This window comes from Melanerpes formicivorus, unplaced genomic scaffold, assembly GCF_026170545.1.
Source record: "Melanerpes formicivorus ecotype bairdi unplaced genomic scaffold, bMelFor1.0.p_v2 SCAF_5, whole genome shotgun sequence".
Classification (NCBI taxonomy): domain Eukaryota; kingdom Metazoa; phylum Chordata; class Aves; order Piciformes; family Picidae; genus Melanerpes; species Melanerpes formicivorus.
This window is the reverse complement of record NW_027142357.1, coordinates 21230700-21255972: the sequence shown is the minus strand read 5'-3', so window position 1 is coordinate 21255972 and position 25273 is coordinate 21230700. Positions and strand designations below refer to the sequence as shown.

General features: G+C 40.5%; 2 protein-coding genes across 16 annotated transcripts in view; one reads left to right on the top strand and one right to left on the bottom strand.

The window, feature by feature from the left end:
• The window catches only part of G6PC2 (glucose-6-phosphatase catalytic subunit 2), a 32883-nt gene extending 12339 nt beyond the window's left edge, over positions 1-20544 (top strand). For 4 of the 7 annotated variants that reach the window (XM_068138685.1, XM_068138683.1, XM_068138681.1 and 1 more), the window contains exon 6: positions 397-10163. In XM_068138685.1, the coding sequence (XP_067994786.1) occupies positions 397-908 (512 nt within the window). In that variant the 3' untranslated portion in view covers positions 909-10163. Of the gene's footprint in view, positions 1-396; positions 10164-15115; positions 15579-17267; positions 17505-20296 lie in introns of those variants that run through there. The other 3 variants (XR_010987384.1, XR_010987385.1, XM_068138686.1) reach the window with 3 other exon arrangements.
• Positions 1073-25273, bottom strand: part of ABCB11 (ATP binding cassette subfamily B member 11) — a 57268-nt gene continuing 33067 nt past the window's right edge. For 6 of the 9 annotated variants that reach the window (XM_068138668.1, XM_068138669.1, XM_068138667.1 and 3 more), the window contains 16 exons: positions 24992-25117; positions 23451-23654; positions 22545-22715; positions 22032-22233; positions 21316-21394; positions 20539-20674; positions 18884-19045; positions 14398-14502; positions 14141-14302; positions 12848-13051; positions 9596-9837; positions 9332-9488; positions 8510-8707; positions 7527-7733; positions 6543-6689; positions 1073-5794 (listed from right to left, as the gene is read on the bottom strand). In XM_068138668.1, coding sequence (XP_067994769.1) covers positions 5594-5794; positions 6543-6689; positions 7527-7733; positions 8510-8707; positions 9332-9488; positions 9596-9837; positions 12848-13051; positions 14141-14302; positions 14398-14502; positions 18884-19045; positions 20539-20674; positions 21316-21394; positions 22032-22233; positions 22545-22715; positions 23451-23654; positions 24992-25117 — 2703 coding nt within the window. In that variant the 3' untranslated portion in view covers positions 1073-5593. Of the gene's footprint in view, positions 5795-6542; positions 6690-7526; positions 7734-8509; positions 8708-9331; positions 9489-9595; positions 9838-12847; positions 13052-14140; positions 14303-14397; positions 14503-17441; positions 17628-18883; positions 19046-20538; positions 20675-21315; positions 21453-22031; positions 22234-22544; positions 22716-23450; positions 23655-24991; positions 25118-25273 lie in introns of those variants that run through there. The other 3 variants (XM_068138673.1, XR_010987383.1, XM_068138675.1) reach the window with 3 other exon arrangements.

Sequence of the window (25273 nt, the reverse complement as noted above, 5' to 3'; positions counted from 1 at the left end):
GGTAAAATGAGTAAGGAAGAAGATAAAATCGTTCTGTGTCTTCAGCACTCAAAGCCTGTGTGGGAACTAGTGTTGAATTCTGCATTTCTGGAGCCAGTTTTTGAGAGAGGGATTCTTTTGGAAAAGGAGTGTTCTAGTTTATGCCTGATGTTTGTTAGGTTGTCATCTGAGATATGCAGTCAGTCCTAAGGTATGCCTCATATCAAAAACATGTAGTGTTTGGTATGTGACTTTTTTTTTTCTTCCAAATTAGCATTTTGAGTGAGAGAAGAGGCTTTGCAATATACTACAGAAGTGGTAAATTGTGTGTGTGGAAGTGTGTGTGTATATGGGTGATACATTTTTTGTTCTTCAAAAGTGTGTTGTTCCCTGTAACACTGAGTTTCTAATCTGCAGGCATTCTTGTGGCAGAAGCATTTGAGCATACCCCTGCTATTCAGACAGCAAGCTTGAGAATGTACATAAAGACAAACTTATTTCTTTTCGTCTTTGCCTTTGGCTTTTATCTAGTCCTCAAGCTTCTTGATATTGACTTGCTATGGTCTGTTCCAAAGGCCAAGAAGTGGTGTGCCAACCCAAACTGGATAAACATCGACACAACTCCATTTGCTGGACTGGTGAGGAATTTAGGTGCACTCTTTGGCTTAGGTCTTGGAATTAATTCCAAAATGTTCATTTTGAGCTGCAAAGGTAAAAACAGCTGTAAGAGAAGTTTCCGCATATTGTGTATAGCTGCTTCTTTAGCTACGCTGCAGCTGTACAATTTTGTTAAGATACCTACTCATACTGAGTATCTGTTCTACATTCTCTCTTTTTGTAAGAGTGCAGCTATGCCTCTGACTGTAGTTGCCTTGGTTCCATACTGTGTCCACTTGTTAATGAGGACAACTGAAAAGAAACTTAATTAGATAAAGTTTCCAAATGGTTAGCAATGTGGGAACAGATGCGAACTGTTCAAGAACCCTCCACAAAGGCAGGTATGCTCACTCCTGCTAACCACTGCATCTTTGATGTGCTCCTGGTAAGTAACCAGTATATCCAAATCAGTACATTCACAAATGACTTTGGCAGCTCAGAAATAATAACTGCTGATTTTATTCTGAGAAATATTGCAACCACACTGCAGCATGGTTAGAAATCACCCAATACTCGGGGTGATATCGAAGTTTTAAAGCATAAGCAACTAGTTTTATTTAGTTACTTGGTGGTCATCTTGTTCTATCCATCTCCAGCTAGAAGGTGCTTCACGCCTTGGTTGTACATAGTGATACTCAATATTTATTTTTTATATATATAAATACTGTGTGTTAAACTGCTGAGTAATGGTGTGACAGTGTCACACTGCTGACAACTATACAGCTGTACCCAGATACTGTGAAAGAGGCCAGCGATAGTTATCAGCAAGGCTTTAGACTTAACTTATTGAGCTTCCTGAGCAAAACAGCTTCTGATTAAGATAGAAGAGAAAAAAAAAAATAAGTGTTTCTGTCGATTAGAACCTGTAAAATATATTTTTTGCATTATTGTGCAGGTTTTGTCACTTTAACTTTTTGATCACATAAATCATGAATGAGAGAGATTACACTTTTTATACTGAAAATGCATACATACAGTGTACAAGTGTACAATGCATACATACAGTGTACAGAGCAACAAATTAAGGAAGTTGTTAATAATGAGATTATCTCAGCATATCACCTCAAGAATGTTGTGTTCCTGCGTTGCAAAGGTAAATTAGTCTAGTAGTTGTGTAAATCATGAAAACACGATTGCAGAGTAAGTCATTGCATGTTTATATTCTTGTGAACTTTGTTTACCTAAGCACACCAGTAACTAGCATGTGAAATACATTTCCTGTATGCTCCAAACAGGCAAAGGCAGGTACTCTCTCTTTTTATTCATTCACCTACTCTTGCATGATCCCTTTTGGTGCACAATGGGCGAGCAATATTTTGCTGATACCATCTCAATTATTAGGTACACAGGCAGCATAAGGCTCTAACATGGGTAATGAGGGAGGGCTCTGTGTGTATGATCTCACAGCAACAAGGCTTAGAAGATGAAAACATGACATTGCTCCTAGACTTCCAATTAGTTGTGGCATAATTGAGCTGGAAAGAACCTTATTTAATTGGAAATACAAGGTGAATAGTTTTGAGTTGGCCCTTGGGAATGAGCACAATATAAATTACTGAAGCAATTCTGAAACAGGCATCCTTATTTAAGAGCCCACTAAGACTATCTTGACTTCAGAAAATTAATCATTTGGTTTAAGCAGTCTGAGGAGTATTCTGCCTTATGCATCTCTTGATATCTTCTTTAATGGCTGGCTGGACCATTTTTTTCCCGCAACAGCTGGCCTGAAACCAGATTTTTCCATAATTGTAACTCCTTAAGCAAAATTACTAAACTAATGGGACTAAAAACAAGTAATGAAGAACAAAGACAGCAATGACAGAGATTTCTCCCATGTTCAAGATGCCCTCTGCTTTGTTAATCCGTACCAGAGAGGTGCTCTACAGAGGCATCATGAAATGCTAGAAGGTTGTTGGTCCAGCTGTCCTGTTCCTCACTCCTGGCCGACAGCAGGGCATTCTTTTTGTGCCACTGTCTGTGCTTCTTACAGCCATGTTTAGACCTACTGGCCATTTTAAGCTGGGACACAACATTGCTAAGCTCCTGTCACATGATGAAGGTCTGTGCTTTCCAGTACTGACAAAGAATATTGGTGCCTCTGTTGGGATAAACAAAACTATAAATATAGAATGACAGTGCGTGTTTCTGCAATATTCTTCTAAGTACTGTACAGACACATAAGAAGACATGGGTTCTCACTTGCTTTTTTGGAGTGTCTGGTTAGGGCAGACAGTTACTCCAGTGCTCCAGGGAAAGCGACAAAGACCAGCTCCCTCTCTGAACCACCTCAGATTCTTTCTGCAACTTTTAAAACATTACTAAAACCAAGAATGGAGGGAAAGCTGAATAAATTTAGTTTAATTCTACCAATAACTTCAGAAATTAATCTGTGTGTAAAGTAATGGCAGTACAAAAAGACACTTTATGAGTGTTTTGGGCTGTAGAGTTTTGTGCAATTGCCTGAAGAATCTCCAAGGAGGGCTCCTGAAACATAGAATTTTAGTGTTTTGGTAGAATTAGAATTGTAAATCAGGAGCCAGCCATTTAACTGATACAGTGAAATAGGCCTACATGTTCCCTTAGATAGGCTTTAGTGAATTTATCACGGTTGAAAATTGTACTTCAAGCCTTTTGAGATTGTGTGCACCTTAACTAAGAGCTATCAAATTGTTAAGCATTTAACCTGTAACTTCATCAGGCTTTTGCTGATGTTTATATTGTTTATTGGAAGAGATACAGAGGCTGTACCTCTACACAGTGATGGGATGAACTAATCAACCTGGTGTGGGCTACAAGGGCCTCTTTTGAATTGAGTTTTTCCTATGTACTAAAGAGGGTGGGAAGTGCTTCACCGATCCCCTTGCTCACAATAATGGGATCCCAACAGAAAGTTAATCTTTTATTCTTGACTTTATAGTCAACTGGTTGTCCATAACACACAGGTATAAAGTGGCAGGAGATGGCACCCAAGAATGTGTAAGACAAACCCAACGGTTTATGTACACCACGAGTGCCTTCTGTTACACAGGCATGACTCCAAATTCATAGCTCCCAGTATTTGCTAAAAACTAGTACTGCCACCCAGCTGGGCCTGTGTCACTGTGCTCCTGCAAGGGGATGGCAGGTTCCTTTGAGGCAAGGGCTAGTTGGGTTGGCTTTCTCAACAGCTCTGTCCTGCATGGCTCACCCTTGTTACAGACATGATCTACACCTACAGAAATAGTTGTTGTGAAGTGCTAAAGCACAAAAGCCAGCAAAGACATAACAATTTACTGTTATAATTTGGGCCACAAAAGTGATATCCTTTATGCAAAAGAATTATGGAATCAGTCACATAGTCAATGCAGGTTTTAAGAGAGAGTTGTTATTTTTCCATGGCCTTAAATACTATTATAAATTAAGTATCATAGAGGTATGCCAAGAGGTTAGTGATAGTCACTTTGTTAATAGTTTCAGTCCTGAGACATCCCAAGTAATTATTGCTCTGAAACATAAAATACTAAAAAGATAGAAACAGAAGGCAGTTTCCTTTTAAATTTTTAGGTAAGGATTAAAATACAGGTTTCCTTGGGAAAAAAGATTTCAGTGTCAGCTATGTGATTTTGGTAGGGTCAGTTGAAGTAATTCTGTTACTGGAACTGAACAAACATTAAAATTGTTTTCTGCTGCCTGGAATTAAGGGATGTATCCTAATAAAGTTTTTACCCTTACAGCTCTATTCAAGTTTCAGGAATTGGTACTGCTTGTGCATTTTTATAAGAAACTCCATTGTAGTGTGATTTAAGAGGATGAACCCCTGAAACCCCAGCTGAATATATTCAGGACATGGAGAAAGACTTTTGCAGTTAATAGTCTGTTACTTGAAATCAGGGTCTAAGTTATGACACTGTAATTTAGACTTTCTCTTTGCTTTGTCTCTGAGATCCCAGTCACCAAGAAAAGAGTCCTGTTGTCCTGCAGTCAAGAACCAATTACATATGGCAGAGAAATATGCAGTAGACCTTATAATAAATGGTTATAGATACAAGCTTCTGCCAGAGGATGAAACTGCTTGACCTTTGTAATTTCTGGATGAATGGTTGTTCTGTTCTCAGCTCTGCTTAATGCAAACAAAGAGCTAATTACATGGTCAGGTTTTTCCACCTTTACTTTGTTTATTGTTTCTGTTAAAATACTCATCATCATCTTGCCTCCTGGAAAAAAGAGAACATATGATCCATCACCATCTCTACAGAAGTGATTAAAAGAACTGTGATGATTAACTGTAGGATTTTACATTCATTTAACTAAAGCAGTTTTGCCCAGAGTGGTGTCAGGGAAATGATCCTCACCAGATTCTGTTCTTCTTCATTGCTTTCCTTACTTTTCTTCGTAAGTACTTTATGGTTTTCTTGACACTCTGCCATGCTCAGGGCACTAAGGTGTTAGTGCTGTAGCTGCACACAGAAGAAGCCCCAGCCTCCCCTAGCAGCACAGCTGACATGTATGGTGTTCAGGGGTGAAGGGTAGGGGTTCTGTACCCACAGTGAGGGTGTCTGTTGTAATCCTCTGGAAAGCTAATGTTAGATTTGATCCCATCAGATGTGCACCATTGTTCTTAGGGTTGTTTTTCATTCATAGAGCTGATCCAGAGAAGAGACAGTTTTGAGAAGATCAGAATCTAGTTGTGGAGTGACGGGACTATGCACTTTGAATGCAGATGGTAGCAATTCCCCAGCTCACTAGCAAATATCTTTCCCATTTTCAGGTTTTCTTTCCATTAGCAGTGGTCTAGGCTGCTTCCTGAATGGATCAGTCTATGCTTAGTCCCCAGCATGTGCCTGACAGCTGTGCTTAATGCAGAAAGCTACATACATTGAGAATACCACAGAACTCACAGTGTTGTAGAGCGGTTGCAGCACAGTGGGGTACCAGCATACACAGAAGAGAAAACTTTCAAATCTGGAACCAAATTAATTCAACTAATCGGGGCTCCAGTGGTGACAAGCTTGTAATAAGCTCCTTCCTTGGCCATCAGTTCCTTATGAGTGCCTCTTTCAATGACAAGTCCTTGTGACATCACAGCAATAAGGTCTGCATTCTGGATCGTGGACAAGCGGTGGGCAATGACGATGCAGGTACGCCCTTCCCTGGCCTTATCCAGTGCTGCCTGCACAGTCTAAAGGCAAAAGAGAAAGAGTCAGAGTGAAAATGTGTAAACCAAACTGGGCTTCAGAGCTGGAGAAATCTGATTGCCTCATATTGATTAATTAACCATACTGTGCAACACTTGTAAAAAGTGACTGTAGGGCTAAATCAAAGTTATCTTAGTGGTATGCTTGGCTAGGTCATGAACTCAGTTTATCAGCAGTACAGAGAAGGGACAGGTAAATACAGCAGTAGAAATTAAGGAGGGCCTTTATTCAGCTGACATGGTGAATGTCAGCTCAGTGTGGACAGGTTTTGAAATGTCCACCCTTTTCTCACATCACTGAGTGTAACCAAGCTACACAAATTACTGTCCAGTTTGTTAGGCCCCTCACTGCTGTATTGGCTATTCAGGCTCATCATTCATATGCTTGAATACAGTTTTAGTTGGTTGGGTTTTAATTTTTATCATGTGCAGAATCTGTAACAGTGAAACATTCCCACCAATGCTTTGAAACCCAGGGAATTAGTATGCACATTTCTGAAATGTGTTGCCTCTGTCTGGCAGTCTAAAAGCCCTTGTGGCCAGCTGCTTTTTTTTATAGCTGTGCTTCCTGGACATTTAGCAAAGACGGTTAAGGGTACGCATGCTGAATTAACAACAAGGAATTCTGTTGCAGTCATGTTGTGGCATATGTCAGGATGTCTCTAGAACAGAAAAAGGTACACTGTAAGCCACTTTGTTAACTTGCCCTCGTTGCTTATCACTGCACATTTACCTTTTCACTTTCTGTGTCTAAGGCAGATGTAGCCTCATCCAGTAATAAAATTTTAGGATCTCGTATGATGGCTCTCGCTATAGCAATGCGTTGTTTTTGCCCACGAGACAGCTGGGATCCTTGAGCCCCAACATTAGTTTCATATTTCTGAAAAATGCACAAAAGGAAGGTTTTATTCAGGCATAAGCAAATACCAGTACATGACCTGAGGGAAGAACAGGTGGAGAGAGGCATTGCTCCCTGCTCCTTAAAACCCAGCAATGCAGCAGTACTGCTGAGTGACACAAACGTGTCTGGGGCGACATTACTGAGCCACGCTTTGGTAGTGTGCATGGCCCAGGCACTGTGGTGACAGGCCTGGAACTAAAACTAAATAGCAAGATGTTGGCTGAGGATAAAGAAATTCCACACCCTAGATTTGGGAGAAGAGGCTATATGTGATTTAAGGGCCTTCTGGACAAAGATTTTGGTTTGGTGCCTAAATTGTATCTGTAACTTCTATTTTTCTGCTTTATATTTCTATTACTTCAGTGCATTTAAATACTTCTCAAATGCATTTAAGCAGCCAGCTTCAAATACTTTTGCCAAAGTATCATGCCCTAGTCACAAGGCAAGTCTCCCACAGGTGGGAACAAGATTTTTCTGTTTCCTGACTCACTATAATGCTTTGACTCTGCTGATGCTTCTTTCTTGTCCATGGCTTTGAAGAATCTTCCCTTCTCTCCTAGTTCAGACTTGCAACTGCTGGTTTCAGGTTTATAAATATTTGCCTACTGTGTAAATATTCAGTAGCAACTTTTGCCCAAATTCTCAGGACCATAACAAGTGGTCATGACACCCTCTTTGTTTTTACTGTGACAGCTGTAAAAGTAAATAAAAGGTGTATGTGTGTTACAGGTTTGACTGGATTTGGAGCAGCTTCACTGCAAAGAACACTTAGCAGCCTATCTGTAGTTTCACAGCCAAGGTCTCACAGGTACTTACCTGAGGCAGAGACATGACAAAGTCATGCAGCTGAGCCTTCTGGGCCGCTTCTATGACTTGTTCCATCGTCACCTCTTTGGCATTACTGCCATACTTGATATTATCAGCAATGCTGCAGTCAAATAGCACAGGCTCCTGGGACACTATTCCAATTTTTGATCTAAGAAACTGTATATTTATAGTCCTGGTGTCGTGTCCATCTATTAACTACCAGGAAACAGGAGAGAACTTGAAATATCATTCCAAAACAACCTAATACTTCATTGCATAACTAAGCGATTTAGCCATATAACTAAAAAGCAGGCACAACTGTTTTAAAGTGATTTGAAGAAACTGCTTCAGTTTGACTCCTTTGTGCATGATGTGTATTATCTTGCTCTGTCTGTGATCCAGCCAAACAGTAGACCTTATGCTTAAGTCCAAGTTTACTATTTAATACCTTAAGGTTAGGTACATGCTTTGTTGCCTTCCTGGCAGTGATCAACACTTTTTTTTTCCCCAAAGAGAAAGAAATCAAATTATATGGTTAAGTATTTACATGAGATCTAAAATATTTTTAAGATATGCATAACTGCAGAGCTGGAAGTTAAACCTAGACAAATTCAACTTGCATAGAAGCTGCATGTTGAAGCTATTATACTTAGGGATGTTCCAGACTCTTTGCTGCATTGGGGAGTTTTGCTTCTGCTTCCACAATGTATGCCACACGTTATACGTTTCATACAGGACCTACCAAGGTGAATGCCTCTGGCCTACATAATGCACAAGGGTAGACCTGAGGCTTGTAGTATTCTGGTCTTGCCTGAATACATCTGTGATGATACTCGGGAATTGTCTGAACAGTCCACGTTTGTTCAAGGAGCTGAAGCCTCAAGCTGCATTTGTATGTGCCACTACTGCTAGGCTGCGCAGTAGGACACAAAGGAGTCCTGTTAGCATTGCAGAAGACAACAATGCACACAAACCACGTTTCCTTTGCTTACCACACTTCCTTTCTCAGGGTCATAAAAACGCTCCAGCAGCTGGACACTGGTGCTCTTGCCACAGCCACTACTTCCAACAAATGCCAAAGTCTGTCCAGGTTTAACCTCTATAGAGAGGCCTTTTAGGACCTGAATATCAGGCCGAGAAGGGTATGTGAATTTACAGTTAACAAATGCAATGCTTCCCTTGAAGTCATCCTGGTGGAAAAAAACACAAAACAGAGAAAGAAACTAGAGTGACCTCAAGCTCAAAACTGAATTGTAAAGTACAACACAACTCTTCCTCAGATTCCATTCTTGCATCTCTTTTATAAAATATGACATTTGTGCTGGTGAAAGTATCCCAGAGAGAGGGATAAAAACCAGTACTGGAATAGCTGTTCTACAGGTGAAGCCATTATTCATAACAATATTGCTTTGCATATTATTTCCCCGTACAGAAGTACAAGTACAGAGGCCTTGCTCATGGGTGTATTTTTTATTTTAATACACTGTGTGAGTGTAAATTTGCTGATAATCCAAATACATTTGTGCCAAAAGTTGGTTTTGGTAAAATAAAAAAACCAACAATAAAGCAACTTGACAAGGTTAGAACAATACATGAATTTGCACCTTTACAAAGGTCCTCTACAAACCTCTGAAGGGCATTAGGATTCCCTTAATTTTCAGTGTCTGAAGCAAAATACTTAATTTGGTTTATAATTACTTCAAGCTTTTGTTTAATTCTGAAAAAAACATTTTAAAAATTATTTTAATTTTCTGGGTCTGGCTTTTCAATTCACCATCACAATGACATCACAAATTACTCATCTCCACTCTTACCCACTTTTCCCCTTTTTCACTGTAAACACTGATCTTAGGAAGCCGATCAACCAGTTGAAAAAAGCGCATGGCGGATGTCTTGGCTTTGGCATAGTTTGGGGTATAGGAAGAAGCTCTTCCCAAAGCAGTTCCACTGGTCACAATAGCAGAGATCACCCTGTGGGAAAGGAGGACACAATCATCCTTGGGAAGCCATCAGGGAACACCACCACACCAAGTGCTCCTGGAGGGGGAGCCTGTTTCTGGCTCCGGGCAGGCTCTCACCTGAACACAAAGCTGTAATGGAGGCCTTCAGTGTCAACCAGAAACCCCCCGTATCTGTACGAGACAGCATTGGCAATGAACACAACGCTCTGGGCAAAGCCAAAGCAGAGGCCATAGACATGTGCTTTTTTGATTGCAGCTCTGTAGGGCATATCCAGATGCTTCTCAAAATTGTCAATAAACATTTTCTCTTTCCCTATCCCAGCTACAGTCCTGATGTTAGAGAGGGCTTCACTGGAAATCTGGAAGGGAAATAAAAAAAACAACGGGTAAAAGCTTGAAAGTTTTCCTTGGAAAAGTATAACGTGCCCTCCCACAAATGCAAGATTCTTCCTGGAACACATTAATATGTATATGCCATACATAAATTGATTTGGATGTGATCCAGAGTGCTCCAATAACCTAACTTTTCTACAAGCCATTATCTACCAACATCCTCAATAGTAATGCTCTGTCTGCCCCACTAGTGCTAGGTTATTGTAAGCACACTTAGGATAGGTGCATGCTCACACCTGTGACTTACTGAACATAATGTGAATAAATGGGACATCCACAGAATTAAGAATGATTTTGAGAGTACATTTATTTCTTTGATTGCATGCATTTATTTATTAAAGATGTTTGTTTCAATTATTTTATTTGTTTTACTTATAGCAATAGTCAGAGAGTTAGGAGGGATACTATTCCCAACTTCTGTTTCAAAAATTAAAACCACGTGAACTTACTCTGTTTCCTCACCTGCTCACCTCCCCTCTATGTTCAAAAAGTGTAACGACATGGAACATCTTAATGGAGGGTGACACCTTGATTCCTCTAAAATCAACAACACAGTTCCCAAGACTTTTACCTTGCACATAGGCAAAGAGTAAGCAAATGCTTACATATGTACATACAAAAGTGCAACGTGGGAAACTATGATATAATCCCTAAGGAAACTTCTCTGGAGCCTAAATATGTTGTAGGCTTTCTTTGTGCCTTGTTGCCAGTCAGAATTTAAGTTTCTGTCCCCTGGAAATACCACTGCAGTTTTATCTATAGAAGCAATTTTACCATTTGTTTGTTCCTAATTTCACCCTACTTAAGTAATTTTATTATGAAATTGGTTTAAAATGCTGTAGTTTGCCTGGACTATGATAGAAGCTTCATAGTGTGACGCTTTCCTTTGGGAAACAATGGTCTGGTATATGGCTTATGAAGTTAGTGTTTTCAGCATGTAGGAAGAGATCTGAATATAAATCATTAAAAATATTCCACCCAATTCCAGAGTTTTTTCCCCGGACAAAAGGAAGAGTCAAATCTCCTGCCTTATCATACAATGTGAAGGAGCAGATAAGTAGGTTGATTGGTTAGATGGCTTTTCCATGTTTAGCATGGCTGCTGAACAATCACAGTGGAAGAAATCTGTTTAGCATTTTGATGCAGTGCTGGCAAATTAGAAAATAACATCAGACGTGATCAGTCATCGCTAAAACTGCTGAAGCATTGAGTGCCCTTTTAGTGCCAGACTCTGGGTCATTCTATTGTATAAAAGCTGGTGCTTTGACTCATTAGTGTCTTCCCCTGTCAAGACACTATTTCGATCTATCACTTTTTGTAAATAATTAAACCATTCTGAATGTGGGAAGTTGGTCAGGTCTTCATTCTTCCTTGGCTTCCTGGAATTGAAGATTGTTTCTAACAGACTATAAATGTATTGATCTGATTAGTGGCAAGTCAGATGCTGCTATTTCATGTAGTATCTCTTATGCATTTAAAAAAACATTTCCAGAAGTCTGCATATGTAAGTCATGACAGTCTTCTTTAAAACACATGCAGAAATGGGAGCTGAAGATTTGCTGCTTCTTCAGAAGCCAAAAGGGGAGGTGGCAGGCTGAGCTAGCTGCAGCAGGCACCAGGAAAGAAACAGCCAGTAGATGCAGAGCTGAACAGGGAAAAGGGCTCTAGTCTATGTGTTTGCTGCACAGACAATGGTGAACTGGAGGCTGAAGATAATTCATTGGGAACTCAGATGGGTAGACAGAAGATTAAGCTGGAACAGAGTGGAATGTGGGATGGGTAAGACATTTGGTAGGCAGGACTTTAATGTAGGAAGTAGGAGGTGTGGGAACTCTGCAAGACTCATTTTAGGATGGACTAATGTAGCTCTGAAGAGGAAAAGTCTGAGGCTTTCAGAAGACCTGCAAAGCTTACTTTTTGTGATGCTACAAATGAAGCAGCCTAAAGTGCAGGCATTACTCTGAGTAGGGTAACCTGAGGTAGACTTCCTCATGTTGCCTGTCTTCTAAATCCCCTGCGTTTCTGATGCACTTCAGTTTCTGCACAGTTGAACTAGTTGTATTTTAAAAGTATCAGGTTCTGAGTCATGTGCCAGAACTTGGTGACCCAGAACTAAAGTCAAAGGAGTTCACGTTTCAAAGGCAGCAGACCTGCATAGGAGTGAACTTGTGAGAAAACAGCATTCTAATCATGTGTGTCCCTGACTATGCCTTGTTTGGTACATGGACCGGGAGTCTGCTCAGCCAGTGCAAACTACATTAACCTCAGCCTTTGAGGAGAGGCAGTTTGCAGGGTCTTGCAGCCAACAGAGCATGAGACACTGCTGTGATAATGACACTGGTGTAACAAGGAAGAGGGCTTTAGGAGGGGTCACTGACCACTGGATGCATTCTTTCCAAGGAGAGTTTTCCTTGCTCATCTCTAGTGCTGGTTGGTTTAATACCTGCACAGATGTGTGTTCATCATGAAGCAAAATTTAAAGTACTATGAGAAAGTACTATGTCTCCTACTAGAAATTAAGAGTAAAAAGATTAATGCTTATGTGAGTTTTAAAATAACTCCAACATTTATATTCCAGCTGAGAAAGGAGAATTGATAGAATTTTGACCCTTAAATTCCATACATGAAAATAGTTACGAATGTGGTCTTGCAGCACACAGTGATGGTAAGCTGGTAAGCTAGCAGGGCCCACTAAAGAAATATTTTTGCTCTCTTTAAACTCTGTGTACTGATCTATGGTTCAGTGCGGAATTATCAGATATGAGGATTTCCAGGTAAGCAAGTATTACTGTGCTCTGAGGACAGCATAATCACAGGCCATCAGCAAAGGGCTATGTAAATAAAACCTGGCAAAAATGAAACAGACTACTGAGGTATCAGTGTCTACCAACTAGGCCAAATAGCTTTTCAGAAGTCAGTAGTTTTTCAACTACTTATGACTGTAAATATATATTTTTTTTAAAAAAGTAATCTTACCTGTCCAGTAGCTTCCAGTGCCTTCTTGTCCTTAGAGGCAAATCCTGTCAGCATTTTAGCCTGCACAGCACCAGATAAGGCCAAAAATGGCAGGAAACACAATATAACTAAACTCAGTTTCCAGCTGAAGTAGAAAGCAATGATCATGGCGACACCAATGTTGGTAAAGGAGTTGACAATCATTCCTATCTGCGATCCAGTTGCCTTCAAAGAAAGGAAACAGAGATCTTAAAAATTTTAGAAAACTCTAAATGATATTAAAGTACCATAAGGCACCAACATCTGCTGACTCTGGAATTTTAGCCAGTTTGGATATACTGTTTCAAATCAGTTGTAGCAAGAGAAGGACTGCAAATGTCCAATATCCATTTCACCTACAAAACTTTCCCTTGAGAACACAGAAAATAGTTTCTAATGATTGTGAGAAAGATAATCTAATTATTGAAGCTATGAAATGGTTCAGTCAGTGTTTTCCAAGTTTGTTTCTTTCATTTGAAATATGCCATGTAAGTGCCTGCAAGGGCTGAAGAAATTTGTTTGCGGCTGGTTTCTAGCCTACTATCTTCTGGACAATTTTTGTAACAAAGAAATCAATGTGTTTCCTTCTTTCTTTGTAGAAAATTGCTTGGAGTCAAGTAAAATTGCACCTGACTCACTACCACAGCATCAGTTCAGGCTGGTAACATTTACAGGTCAGCATGACTTAACTCTCACCTGCTAATGAACACAATCATGGAGTTAGTGGTTCACTTCCCTAGACAATGTCACACTGAAGCTGGCTGCATGATTCCCCAGCTGAGCACCAGCCAGTACTGTAAACTGTTGTATCAAGTGGACTGTCAGCTTAAATCAAAACTCTCACATAAAGCACAATGCTATGCTGAAAGTATGAAAGTATGATTAGTGACAAATATCACTAAAATACTAGTTTGACCTGGCTTTGAAAGAAACACTTCAGCATTATGACAAAAAGTAATTCATCTCCAGAAAACAGAAATGTAAACTTTCCCATTGGGTGCTCATTCCGGTATCATTGATGGTTGGTGGTTTATTCATTTTTATGTTCTTGTATTGGTAATACAGGCAGTAAATTGTGAGCCTATTTCTACTTTTAGGTAAATATGGTGGTAATAGTTCAATGTTGACAGCCTGTGATAAACAAATATTTTAACTGACTGATAAGAACTGATCTACAATGACCTAGCTAACGCTAGCTAATTTCTGTGACAATGTGCCAAAACAGGCCTTCAATCAGTGCTTACAGTAAAGCAATTAATAAGGTGCAGGTCTTACCCCTTGGACTTGTGAGGCATCTGTTGCAAGTCTTGTAGTCAAAGCACCAGGGCTGTTCTTCCGGTCATCGAACCAACCAATGTCTTGCCCTAGCATGGCCTTGAAACCCAGCTTCCTTAACCTCCTTGTAAGCAGTTCACCAGACTTGGCAAAGGTGTATCCCTGGGGTGCAGAAACATAAATACAAATATTGTATAGAAAGACGTACCCACAGAGTAAGGGATCAGAAACAAAACTTACCCATATTGGACTATTACCTGTAGAAACTGTGTGAAGAACGAAAGAATTCCAACAATGACAAAGAGCAGGCAGACACCATTGATTTGGTTACTTTGTTTCTCTTCATCAAGAATGGAAAAGGTCTTTGGAGGGAAAAAAAAGGAAAGAAAAGGGGTGGCTTCATGTTAGAAATGACAGTTTTGCTCTGCATGAAGTCTGTTTATGACTCCCTGTTGCCAAGTGCAGAAGCCCACCCTAGAACCAAAGGCAGAACACAGAGCTCTCCCTCACTCCATACAAAGGCCAAATCCTTATTTGTCCTAAAATGAGCCTGGGTACAACATAATGCTTTCTACTCCTGTTAAAACGAGTGTATTACAGTCAGTGTCTGCACATACTGTCCCTTGGTATAATTAGCCATCCCCCCACTCTAAACAAGATGCAGTGAAAAAGAAGTAATGAAACAAGCAGCACATAAAAGCAATAGCACAGCAGCTCCCTTACTTCCCATCTAATCTATGCCAGTTGCAGCTTTATTGGGCCCTACAAAATGAAGTCTGTAAACTGACAAACGCTGTCATTGCTATAGGCAGGATTCAAGACAAATCTATTGTCTTACTGAAGGATTGGGGATACAAGCTATTTGCTTACTGCTGTGTACTTGAGGAAAAGCATTAGAGTGCCTTCACCCCATTCTGCTGCAGTCTCCACTGTCTTTTCCTTTGATCTCATGTTCTTAGTATCTGTCTTTTTCAGCACTTGCCAGGTTTACTGGCTGCTGCTGCTGGAGTGGTCCATATCTAAGCAGCCATCCTTTGGCAATTCCTTCCAGTCAGAACAGCTGGTATGTTGATCAGTTAACCTGCCTGAAGTTGTTAAAACTACTTCTGCTATTTGCAGGTATAAGCCACAGCTCATGTTTTTACTCCTCCACTAACCCAAAATTAATTCTAATTGAATTTCACAAGTAAAGATTACTATAAATTCACTAATGTCTTAATCTCTCATTTGCAAGGTGTAATTAAAATTCACTTCTGCATTTGGCATTTATTTATAACAAAACCAGCTGAAATTCTTCTAGGTAGCTATTTAACAGTAGAAAGAGAAGGAGGTTTCACTACAGCTGTACATTTAAAAATTCCACATAAATAAACTTAAGTACTAGTCTTAAAAGGTCAGTCCAAGTTATTTATGGTTCAAAGTGTGCTGTACATCAAAGTAAGAGAGGAATTAGAGCATGAATTTGAGAAAAAGAAATGAGAATTTCACTTCAGCTGGAACAGGCTGCCCAGAGAGGTTGTGGAGTTCCTTCTCAGGAGAATTTTAAAACCTGCCTGGACACATCTGAGCTAGGTGAACCTGTGTTAGCAGTGAGGGTCTGACTAGATGATCTCCAGTGGTGCCTTCCAGTGCCTACCATTTCTATGGAAACTGGTGACAAACGGTGTCTGTCCCTCAGGGGTCTATACTGGGAACAGTGCTGTTTAGTATCTTCATCAACAACATAGTGGAATCAAGTACACCCTCAGCAAGTTTGCAGATAACACCAAGTTGAGTGGTGCAATTGACATGCCAGAGGGATGGCATTTCATCCAGAGGGATCTGAACATGGGCTTGAGTTTCAAACAAGGCCAAGTGCAAAGTCCTGCATCCGAGTAGGGGCATTCCTCAGTATCAATACAGGCTGGGAGATGATGTGATTGAGAGCAGCCCTGTGGAGAAGGACTTGGGGATTATTGGCCAATCTGGGATTCCTACTGATAGCTCTAAATTCTAGGAATCATTCCAGGTCAAGAAAAGCAATGGTCTGAAATATGTGCTTTCACTCTCCTGACATTGACAGCAGTAGCACTTAATAGTCCTACAGAAAGAAATGTACTGTGTCCAGTTCTGGGCCTCTCAATTCAAGAAAGATGTTGAGTTGCTTGAACATGTCCAGTGAAGGGCAACGAAGCTGATGAGGGGTCTGGAGCACAAGCCCTGTGAGAAGCAGCTGAGGGAGCTGGGGTTGTTTAGCCTGGAGAAGAGAAGCCTCAGGGGAGACCTTATTGCTGTCTACAGCTACCTGAAGGGTAGTTGTAGCCAGATGGGGGTTGGCAACCAGCAACAGAACAATAGGACAGAGTCTCAAGCTTTGCAGGGGGAAGTTTAGGATTCATCTTAGAAAGAAGTTCTTCACAGAGTGATTGCCCATTGGAATGGGCTGTTCAGGGAGGTGGTGGGGTTCGTGCCCCTGGCAGTGTTTAAGAAAAGCCTGGATGAGGCACTCAGTGCTATGGTCTAGTTGATTAGTCAGGGTTGGGTGATAGGTTGGACTTGATGATCTTGGAGGTCTCTTCCAACCTGGTTGATTGTGTGATTCTGTGAATAACATTTGTTGATATGAGATCTCTGTAGTGCAGATGATTTTCTTTCCCTCTTGCAAATGTCCTGTAAAATTGAACTGTTCTGCAGCTATGTTCTTGATTTCAGAACAATAACAGTGATTATAGTAACATGTAGTATGGGCAATAGCAGTGAATCTATAAAAGGAAAGAGTTGTTGCTGTTCAGATTTTATAAGTTTCAGTACTTTTAGCGTAGACTATCATTTATCTGGAGCCATGGGTCATAATTCACTTCTCAGGATTAATTCCCATGAACCTTCAAGGCAGACTTTGCTAAATTTATCCTTCCACTTTTTACCTCTGGGGATTTCCCCCCTCAGTTCTCCAGCATGTGGGTCTCAGAGTACAAGCCCACATGTCTGTCACAATATCATTGCAGATATTCACACAGCTTGGAAAGCAGATGTGTATTCCCTCTGCCTGACTGTCTTGGCACCAGGCAAAAATGCTTTAAAATTATGAATAATGAAACAGATGCTGGACTTTTCTGATGTTTGCTATGGCTTGCTTTTTGTCCTTCAGCCTCTCTCTTTTGATGGACTGAGAGCTTCAAGAGAAGAAATTCATCCTTGGCAATGAAGACATTTAGCATCTTGCAGGATGAAAGCAGCCCCAAACCTGTCAGTGTCTAGAAAACTTCTCTCAAAAGGAATCAAAGGTTAGAATCATTGCAGAATGCACAAAGCAGTGTCTCACCTGCTGTCTAGTGAAAGCCACAGTCCTTGGCATGAGGTCTAGACACTCAAAAAGTGTTTGGAGGTAAGCTGGCATAACTATGGCTAAAAGACCAAACCCATTGGTCAGGAGGCTCGTAGTGGATCAATAGGGATTAGAACATCATTTGCTCTGCCTCTTCCTGGATATTAGCTAGCAAATATCAGGCTGCAAGTAAATGTGATTTAAAGTCCTGAGTAGATTCTCAAAGAGAAATATCTAAGCCAACACCTGCCCCCAACCCACCCCACCCACCCCACTCCACTCCAAAAACAACCAGAAAAGCCCTGAACAACAACAGGTCAATCTTTCTTCTGACAGATTGCAAGCCTTTTCTCAGCCCTTTTGTGATCAGTAGCTCAGATGATGGGGTGTTCATTCATTCACTTACTCACTCTTTCCTGCCTGAAATGTTTTGGACCTCCAGTTTTCAGAGGAGTGGCTGTCTCTCAGGTCATATTTCTTTACACACATATGTACAATCATGATATAAACCAGTAACTGGGGATCACAACACAAGTTTTATCTCAGGCAGATACCAAACCCACAAAACAATAGAGGCATTCCCATTTTCTTCCTGGTGCAAGTGTCATTACTTTACACAATAAAAAACAGCATTAACAGAAGGGTTTTCTTTATCACCCTAATTGTTGACACTTCTCTAGACAGAGCAGTACTGAATTTCTGCAGGCAGCCCTCTAGTTTTCAATAACATGGCAAATGTTCCCCTGAAAAGCTGTATTACAAAAAAGGAAGCATCCTCCTACTACACCAAGTTATTGGAGGAAAAAGTCATGGCTGAATTCTGAGTTTTGAGTGAGGCTGTGGATTCTGATGGTAATGCATCCTTTAGTGACTGTCAAGGTTTAAAGCATATTCCTATTTCCTGCACATCTTTCAAACTTGTTGATGCAAGTCTACCTTTTGTTGGTAGCTATGAGCTCTGTTATAATTATCTACCTGTCTCGGGGCATTCTGCAGGGAGCAGACAGCAAATAGTTGCCCAAAGTATATGAACAGAACAGTGAAGTGGTTTTTGGATCTGATCCAATATTTTATGAAAGGCATGCAATTGTGCAGGGAAGGATCACTGCATGTCTCTCTCTTCACTGTGTCTGTACATCTTGTCTCATCTAAAATAAACTGTATGCAAGTATAGAAACCCACTTCCTCAAGTTCCTGAAAGGTGAACAAGAGACATAATGAACACATGACAAATGTTGATGAGCCTACCCCTTCAAATGGTAGTGTGATGACAATGATATAAATATCTCTACTGAATAATTGATTATAGACAAGAAAGCCAACCCCATTTACTTGACTAGATCTAAAGATTTGCCCAAAACATGTCAAGATCTGGATCATACATTTACTCCCCTCTGCTTCAGAACTAAAATAAACCTTAAAATGTTAGTATAACATACCCCAAGAATCTGACTGAATAACAAAGCATAGAGTGGACTGACTGCTCCATTCACAGCTGCTGCCAGAGATCCAACCACCATGTATGGCCATTCAGAGGCATTGTATTTCAAAATTCTGATAAATGATACAGGCTTGACATCTTCCTCCACAACAACAGGTTCCTGAAAAAAACCAAACCAGGTTGGATTTATGAAACATATGTATTCCCCAGTGATGTTCTACCTTTGACAGTGAGGGAAAATAGTTAACCTAGTCTGTTAAATAGCAATAGAGGGCCCAAACAGCTACTCTACCTTTGTACACGAAGGTGCAACAAAGGGTCCTAACTTCCGTCTGGAGCTCTTTTGCAGGGCTAGGGAGTCATGAGAGGGTTACATGAATGACTACCTCTACTACCCCTGGAGAAGAGGAAAAAGCTCATGCCTTGTACAGCTCTACTGATTCCAATTTAAGAGGTTAATTATGACCAGTTTGATATTTTCTGCCACCGAAACTCAGGGTGTTCCATTTTTGCTGCCTTCATATGAGCTGTGATGCAATACAATACCCAGTGCTTAAACTTCTTCCTCACAAGCAGCTTTTTGTGTCACTCATGGAATCTTCTTAAATATTTTTAAGTATTGTGAACACATTGATCAGACTCTGCATCAAATGAACAGGGATGGTATATAATAAAAACAAGAGAGATCCCAGACTGATAGCTGGATTCAGGCTTTATGCATGCTAATTATGCCTCCCTTCCATGAAACATCCTCAAACTATATGTTGACTTCTCATAATTATTCCCATTAAGAGCAGAATATTCCTCATCAAATTATAACTCACTCTGCAGTTTGACTTGTGCAGATTTTTTGTAACACTTAGTGTGCTGAGCCCTGCACATCTCCCTAAGTTCGTATGTATGGAAATACCCAGACAGACACTATAAAGATGTATCTGCTGGAAATGTGCAAGGATGAAGGGGTGGAAGCATCCTGTATTTTCACTTCCTTCTGAGCTAGTGCCAGTGACAGCACTCGAGTTGTCTATCCACAGAATTGGCTTAGCAATAGCAAGAACAGTGACTTCTAACTGCTGCTCTCTGCACTGAACAACTGTAGCAAAGAAATTTGATACAGGGAGCTTCACAAGCACTTTATAAACCCATTGTGTACATTGCTGCATGATTTTAAGGCATGCTGGTTTTATTTTCTATGCCAGTTGATTGCACAAGGACACTGGCAGTAAAAAAAAACCCAAAACTCCTGGTTAGGTTGCAGTGAGGGTCTCTCTGAACAACCAGCAGTGTTGTTTATATCACTGAGTGCCTAAGACATTTCACTGAGGAGCATTTTGGTTTTTTTCAGTTAATTTAGCCTTTATGACTGTATCTTTTGCAACTTAATCTACAACATATATCAATTTGCCAACAGGACATACTCTGCGAGAAATTTTATGTGGTCCAACGAGCATAACAGCCATCAATATGCAGACTAGGGTTTACACAGAGCATGAGGACTGAAGCTGTGGTTTAGTTTACAAAGAGAAAAGGATCAATCCAGGAAGGTGTATCTGCCAACAGCTCCTGTAACAGAGGCACCAATCTATGGGTTATCATTATCAAGAGATCTAACCTTTTGGGTTGAAAATTTAAGAACAAACTATAGGACCAGACCTTTTTTGCTTCTCCATCTTCCTCTCCATAAGAAGACATAAGATACATAGACTCCGCATGATCTCTTGTAATGGATAATGGATGGTCAGGGACCACGTGAGAGAGCTGAGATCTGGAGCGCTGCCGCAGTGAAGCTCTGTAAAGAAGACAAAAGTTGTTGAGACACCAAATCAGGTCACCATTATCACCACCAAGTAATTCAGTTCAGCAAAACAGGATGCTGAAACAATCTACCTCTATCCCAAATAAAATATAATGCTGTAATGTAGGAGGTGTGTGTCTGACTTGGACTTGCCTAAAGAAACAGTAAGTGGCTAGCTACAAGACAGTCTGGCTGGTGAAATGTTTTAACTTTCATCAAGTAGAAGCCATAATTAAAGTATTGTGTACATTCCATTTATTTCTCAAGTAATTGCATAGCAAGTAATTTTTCAAGTGGCTGGGCTGCAAGTGCATTAGGTAATACAGCTTTATGGTAGTAATATTAAAATTGAAACATTAACAGTACACCAGAATTGAAGAGAAGGTGTTATGGACAGAAAGGGTTATAAAAATAAGTGTCTTGCTATTTATGCATGGGCCTTCAATCAGCAATGTATTACCCAAGCTATTTCTTTCCAAGTGAACTGTCTTAGTAAAATGTTTGCAACCATTGCACCCCCTCTTATGCAACATGCAGAGAAGTGATTCATTAGCATGGGTGGGATTTTGGAGTTGTGAGATGAATTACAGAGCTCTGGGAGCCTACTGAGATTTACAATCATTTTTCAGACTCACCGCAAACTGGCCCGGTAACTTCCTCTGCTGAACGACTGCACTTTCTCAAGATTTGGCTCAGCCACATTGTTTTCTGCTGCTGTAAAATACAGTACATAGGAGTCTTCAGTTTGTGCTAAAATAAGTCCACTGTGACTCTGCAAAAAAGTGCAGTGTCTCCAAGTCATAACTGGCATACTTTGTAGAAAACAAGAAGTGTAATACAACCTTGCTACTCCACCTACCACAAGTTTTATATTTGTGTTTGACACAAAGACGTTAACGGAATATGAACCCAAGGACTATCTCACTTAGGATGTGATTGATAAAGGCTGTTACCCTATTTTTAGCACTCCTAAGATAATCATATCCAAGGCATGATGCTTCACAAAGATAAAACAGATCATTCTGTTAGACCTCCAGTTCCAGAAGCTTTGATTCAAATCTGCCTCTAGTAAAACAAATAGGGTGGTTTCAGCATGCTCCATAATTTGCTTGCAGCAGGACTGGACTGTCAGATCTATAAAATGTGGGGTATTGCATGTTAGGATGCAGGTTAGGTATTGCAGATGTATGCTAGGAAGGTCAGTGAATATGCAGTAAAAACACTTAGGCCAGGACTATCAGGATATACCCTTTATGAATGCTAAAATTCAGCTATAAAGGCAGAAGAAAAAACCCAAGCAATGAACCTATGAAATTTTACATCACTGTATAAAAGAAAACAAGATGCTTACTTTCCGTCACTTCCGTGTTAAGTGGTGTGTCTCCTTTGCTTTGCAAAGTCACCAACATGAAATAAACCCCTTTCCTCTTCAAGAGTTCCTCGTGAGTTCCCCTCTCCACAGCCCTTCCATGCTCAAACCCAATGATGACATCAGCAGCTTTGATGGCTGAAAGGCGGTGAGCTATCGAGATTGCTGTGCGGCCAAGGTGAGCCTGACAGGGAACAACAACAGCCCGGTTTCCAAGACAGAAACAGAAATGCTTGGAACCAATGCTATAGCTTAGTCAGATCAACAGCAGTCTTTCTAGTGGTTTCAGCTGACTTTGAGCATCCGTTTCTGAGCAAAGGGAGCTACAGATTTCTGTTAGTGTCCCAATATAAGAAAAATAATACTAGAGTTCTACTTGTGCATATTAAAAAAAGCTTCTCACTGCTTTGTTGCAATTCAGCAGCACCCTCTGTAGAGTGCATTAAAAATACTTTCTGCCCTTTTAAATCTAATTTATGGTATGCTATAGCAAACCTTGTGTAGTGCTTCTTGGACAGTAGCTTCGCTTTCATTGTCAAGTGCTGAAGTAGCCATATCCAGCAGCAGGATTTTCGGATTCCGCACAAGAGCTCGAGCAATAGCTATCCTCTGTTTTTGACCTCCACTCAACTGGCCTCCACCCTCTCCAACATGAGTGTCAAATTGCTATGGGAAGAAAAAAAGAAACAAAACCCCAAAGCAGGTAATAAAAAAGTTTGTTAAGCTTTTGATGAAGACTTTGGTAAAATCTCTCAGATTTGTCCTGGGAGTAGACTTAAAATATTGTTGTCTTTGAAAAACAAAAACATTGCTAGTGTACCATATTTAAAGGACAGCTGATGAAATAACTTCCTTCATGATGAACAACACAATTTTGCCTGAGCTGGGGTTCCAACCCCAAGCCAAAAAGTATATACTGAGGAAAAAAAGTGAAATGTTCTGGTTTGACTCAATACTACTATATCAGCAAAAGCTGAAATGGAGAGGAAACACCTGCCCACTCTCCATCAGATGACTCATCAGCAAACTGCACAGAGCTGGGCTTGTCTGATGATGTCCTGTGACTAATGAACACTGTGTCTGTGATTCATGGCCATCATACTCTGGCGGCATCAGGTTCGGGTAAAGAATTAAATAAAGAGGTAAAGCCTAGCATCTTGTGAGCCAGGATAATTATATTCACCATTTCCAGGGACCCTTACATAGTCTTTCTGTGAATAGTTTCCTGAAAGCCTGGAAATGCATAGATGGGAGGATAAAAAGTACAATCTGACATTAGTTATATCTACATTAATCTTCTGCTCTTCTGCCTGAGCACAAGTGGCTGCATGGGGGGAGGGACAAAAGGTTTCTCTGTTTTTCCATGCAATTCTGCCAAATATTTTACAAGGCACAGCATACCTGCGGCAAGTCCATAATGAAATTATAAGCATTGGCCTGTTTGGCTGCTTTGATTATGTCATCCATGGTAGCCTCATCCCGACCATAGCGAATGTTCTCCGCAATTGTGGTGGCAAACAGCACTGGCTCTTGTTCAACAATACCAATCTGTGACCGTAACCACTGGATGTTAAGGGAACGAATGTCATGGCCATCCAGGGTAATCTACGGAAGCCACATAAAACATGGACACCCCCCCCCAAAAAAAAAAAAAAAGAAGGTCAGAGACATTATCTGTTCCAATTCAGAAACAAGACAGACACAACGCAAAAGAAGGGCCCATGATGCAATGTTTCCATAACCAGTGTACGAAACAGCTTTCATGTGTAATGCAGTGCAGTGGCAGTAGCATATGCTAGTTCTTGGGCCTACAAGTTGTGCTCTTCAGTTTAGTTCCTTAACACTTCTTTTTGCTTGGCCTCAGAAATAATACCAGCTGGAACATAATCATCAAAAATTTATATTTACAATAAATTGGTTCTTCATTTGTTATAAATTCAAACGCAGAACCCCACGTATGTGATTTGTGCCAGCTGGGAAGACATAAAGGAAATGAAACTGTTAATAGACATAATTCATACTCTTAGCCAATCCATTACTAAATGGTAATTGCATATACTGAAGGAATATTAAGGGATAATGATTAAATGCTCAATACTGTGTCTTCCAGAATAGAAAATGTTTTGTCACTTCTGAATGATCATATCTACAGGTCTAGTTTTTACTCAGATTTAGCACTGCATTTTAATTTTCATAAGACTGTCCAACATTCCCCTGAAATGCACAAAAGCATAGTTCATTCATTTCAGAAATAAAAGCAAAAATAAAAGTTAGAAATCTTTCTTCCCATCTTGTAGAAGTGTGACAGTTTAGGCTGGGTGCCTACTGTTGCTGCCACACAAGTTACACCTCCAGAGTCCTGAGTGTCCAACCCAGTAGGTGGACACAGGAAATAGCATATTTCATACCCATAATATCCTGAGCCCTGTAAGTCCAGCTGCAAAGTTCTTCCCTTCCTTTCTTTCCTCTCTGCTCTCCTGGGAGATGCTCCCTATCAGGTAATGGTGGGGGAGTATCTCTAGGCATCTTAGGCCTGGCTAAGCCTAATGCCAAGAGGAGAAGGGGGAGGGACAGACTCAGACCTTGGCCAGCCTGAGACTAGCCTAGCAGTGGCAGGAGGAGGAAGAGCGAGCCCTGAGGGTTTTGGGTATACCCTCAGGTGGGGAGAAGAGAAGTGTTGGGAGGCTTTTGGGTGTGCTGTAGGGGACTCTGTATGCTTTGGGTTTCTTTTGTCACTATGTTTGTAGTTTCTGTAAAGCACCAATTGCTTTTCCATTTAAACTTTCCATCACTTCTGCAATCCATTCGTGTGAGTGTCATTCTTTTGCCCCTCTCAGGGGCAAGAAAGGATCTGCCTGGCCTCAAACCAGGACAAGAAGAAACCATGTTATTCTTTCAAGACCCTAAGGCTAGGGAGAAACAATCTAGGTTGGTACACTCACCATGCCATCAGTGGGGTCATAGAAACGCTGAATGAGCTGTATTGCTGTACTTTTGCCAGCTCCACTAGCTCCAACAAAAGCTGTTGTCTCCCCTGCTTTAATAACCACATTAAGGTTATCCAAAATCTGGAGAGAGAAATAAAAAAGGAAATCTATCCACTCTAATTCTCTCACAGTCATTCAGCTAAGTGGGTATATTCTGTATCTTAAAATGGCGATTCAACGCCACTTTACAACATTCAGAAAAATACAATACAGAAAGAGAAGGAAAAAACCCAAAAA